This window comes from Octopus bimaculoides, chromosome 25 (genome assembly GCF_001194135.2).
Source record: "Octopus bimaculoides isolate UCB-OBI-ISO-001 chromosome 25, ASM119413v2, whole genome shotgun sequence".
Classification (NCBI taxonomy): Eukaryota; Metazoa; Mollusca; class Cephalopoda; order Octopoda; family Octopodidae; genus Octopus; species Octopus bimaculoides.
Window position 1 is genome coordinate 34,344,249 of NC_069005.1, and position 2,869 is coordinate 34,347,117.

General features: G+C 34.4%; 1 protein-coding gene across 1 annotated transcript in view; it reads right to left on the reverse strand.

Moving 5' to 3' along the window:
• The window catches only part of LOC106869076 (serine-rich adhesin for platelets), a 223,287-nt gene that overhangs the window by 12,003 nt on the left and 208,415 nt on the right, over window positions 1-2,869 (reverse strand). Inside the window, exon 11 of the mRNA XM_052976666.1 lies at window positions 321-522. Within this exon, the coding sequence (XP_052832626.1) occupies window positions 321-522 (202 nt within the window). The remainder of the gene's footprint in view (window positions 1-320; window positions 523-2,869) is intronic.

Consider the following 2,869-nt stretch of genomic DNA (forward strand, 5'->3'; position numbering starts at 1 on the left):
TATATATATATACACATACATATACGTGTGTGCGTATGTATGTATATACGTATGTATATGTATTCATGATTATATATGTATATATGCATATATTGATACATTCATATATATATTTTTACACACACACTCACAAATACGCACATGTATATACACACATATATATTTCAGTTTGTCAACGAAAGGGAAGTGCATCTTCACTGTAGAGTGTATTGATCACTTGATCATTATAGCGTGTGTGTGTGTGTCGGTCTGCGTGTGTGTGTGTATATCACGGATCCTTCCGCTAACGAAGATCGATAAAACATATGATTGCATCTTACCAACTTATCTTCGAGTATTTTCTGGACTTCTAATAACACTTGACCAGTCAACTTCTTGCATTCTGTAAACTTTTCCTTCTCGAATTCAATATTGCCTTTGGTCGATGAAACTTTACCATCTGCTGTATATTGAGAGATGTTCTTCAAGGCTAGACCATTTTCTCCGGCAGGCCTTCCTGTGCCACCACCCTCGCCACTGCTGCTAATTACAAATAAATAAAGACGATAAGAAAGAGCCAACGGCAAGCAGCAGAGCACACAATTATATGCACATACACACACACTTTTCTATATGATCACCATATGTTTGTAAATGTGTGTGCGTATGTATGTATATATATCTATATACGAATATATGTATGTATATTATACATTTATATACATTTATAAACATATGTGAGTACGTGTAGGTGTGTGTACGGAATATATGTGTGAGTGTACATTCGTGTGTGTGTGTGTGTGTGATATATATGTATGTGTGTGTGTGTGTGTGTGTGTATAAAGATAGGTGAATGCGTGTAGGTGTCTATACGATATATAGTGTGAATGTACGCGTGCGTGCGTGAAAAATATTTTCCTAACAAATTTTTTTTTTTTTTCAAATTCATAATTGTATTTTATTAAATTTTCAGCAATTATAAAATTTATTATTCATACTGTTATTATTGGTTTTAAATTTTTGCACAATCCGCCAATTTCGGGAGAGGGGTTAAGTCGATTATATCGACTCCAGTACTCAACTGGTATTCATTTTATCGACGTGGCAAGGATGAAAGTTAAAGTCGACCTCGGCAGCATTTGATCTCAGAACGTAAAGCCGGAAGAAATGCCGTTAAGCATTTTTCCGAAGCGATAACGATTCTGCCAGCTCGCCGCATTAATAATAAAATAACAATAATAATAATAATAATAATCCTTTCTACTAAAGGCGCAAGGACTGAAAATCTGGGAGAAGGGACGTGTCGATTACATCGAGTCCAGAATTTCAATGGTACTTAATTTTTCGACCCCGAAAGAATAAAAAGCGAAGTCGATCTCGGCGGAATTTGAACTCAGAACATAAAGACGGACGAAATACCGTTAAGCATTTCGCCGGTGTGCTAACGATTGTGCCAGCTCGCTGCCTTGACGATGATGATTATAATAATAATAATAACAATAATAGCAATAATAATAATAACAATAATAACAATAATAGCAATAATAATAATAACAATAATAATAATAATAATAATAATAATAATAATAATAATAATAATAATAATAATAGTAATAGTAATAATAATAATAATAATAATAATAATAATAATAATAATAATCTTTAAATCATGTCTCAAACAATAAAATACACATCAAAAGATTCGTTTTCTGAATCGCAAAGTACATCTGAACTCATGCATACAAACAGGCAAGATTAGCGCATGCGCTGTGAAAGAGTACTGTAACAGTATTTACAACAGTAAAGTGTTGCTGTTTCGTGAAACGTGGGTCTGTTGTGATTATCCCTTCACCTCTGTTTTTACGGAAAGGCCTTGTGTATCATTCCAGCTGTAACATTGATCACACTGGGGGGATGTGAGACATACCTTCCAGCAGTCGTAGTGTTTTTAATTCAATAATTTAGTCACACTTTAGATTAGTCGGGTCATTTCCTGACAACATGAGAAACATTTTGTATAGCTGCAGGGATTAGGAAAGAATTGTAACAGTTTCTCTCGCAGAAACAGCTACCAGGTTGGCTGCTTATTTTAGTCTAGTTAATTAGTAGCCCGTCGACAGTTCCATGTAAGAACCGGAAAGATTTGTATCGACCGTTGTTAAGTCTCCAGAGAGGGTGGGGGTGGACACAAGTGAAGTTCAGCATCGGCCACAAATAGTTCAAATGGTTGTTTGCTATTTTAAATACTTAACGTTGACTTGAAGACAGAAACTGGGTTTATGTTTCGCGTTGCAGGTCCTTTATCAAGAATGTGGAGCTTGGTGATGAGGCATATTTACACCGGGTTCACTACATTATTGATTCCTATTATATATCATAGCAGTAATTATACCACATTTACTGCATTCTTCATCAATACTGTAGCAAATATATAGCTAGTAGTCTTGTCTACAATAAAGTTATAACAAAACTAGTATTTTTTTTTTTTTACACTAAAGTCTGGTTTCAACTCTCACTAAGGCGAAATTGGTATTTCCTAGTTCTCGGGTCTCTAAAATAGATGTTCGGAGACTGCATACCTTCGCTAAATCGGATATATCCGGTGTATGGCACCGAGAAAAGAAAACAGAGTACATGTGCACTCAACTGATTCTTGACTTAAGAAGGGCTAAACTTATAATTATAAATAATTAAAATTAATTTGAGGCAATGAGTTTTATATTTGCAAATAAATTATAGAGAAAGGAAATCTGGAAGTATCAGAGTAAAGACCACACAAAGTCACAAACATGTATATACAAATATATATGCGTGTGTGTATGCATATATTATATATATATATATATGTGTGTGTGTGTGTGTGTGTGTGTGTGTGTGTGTGTGTGTGTGT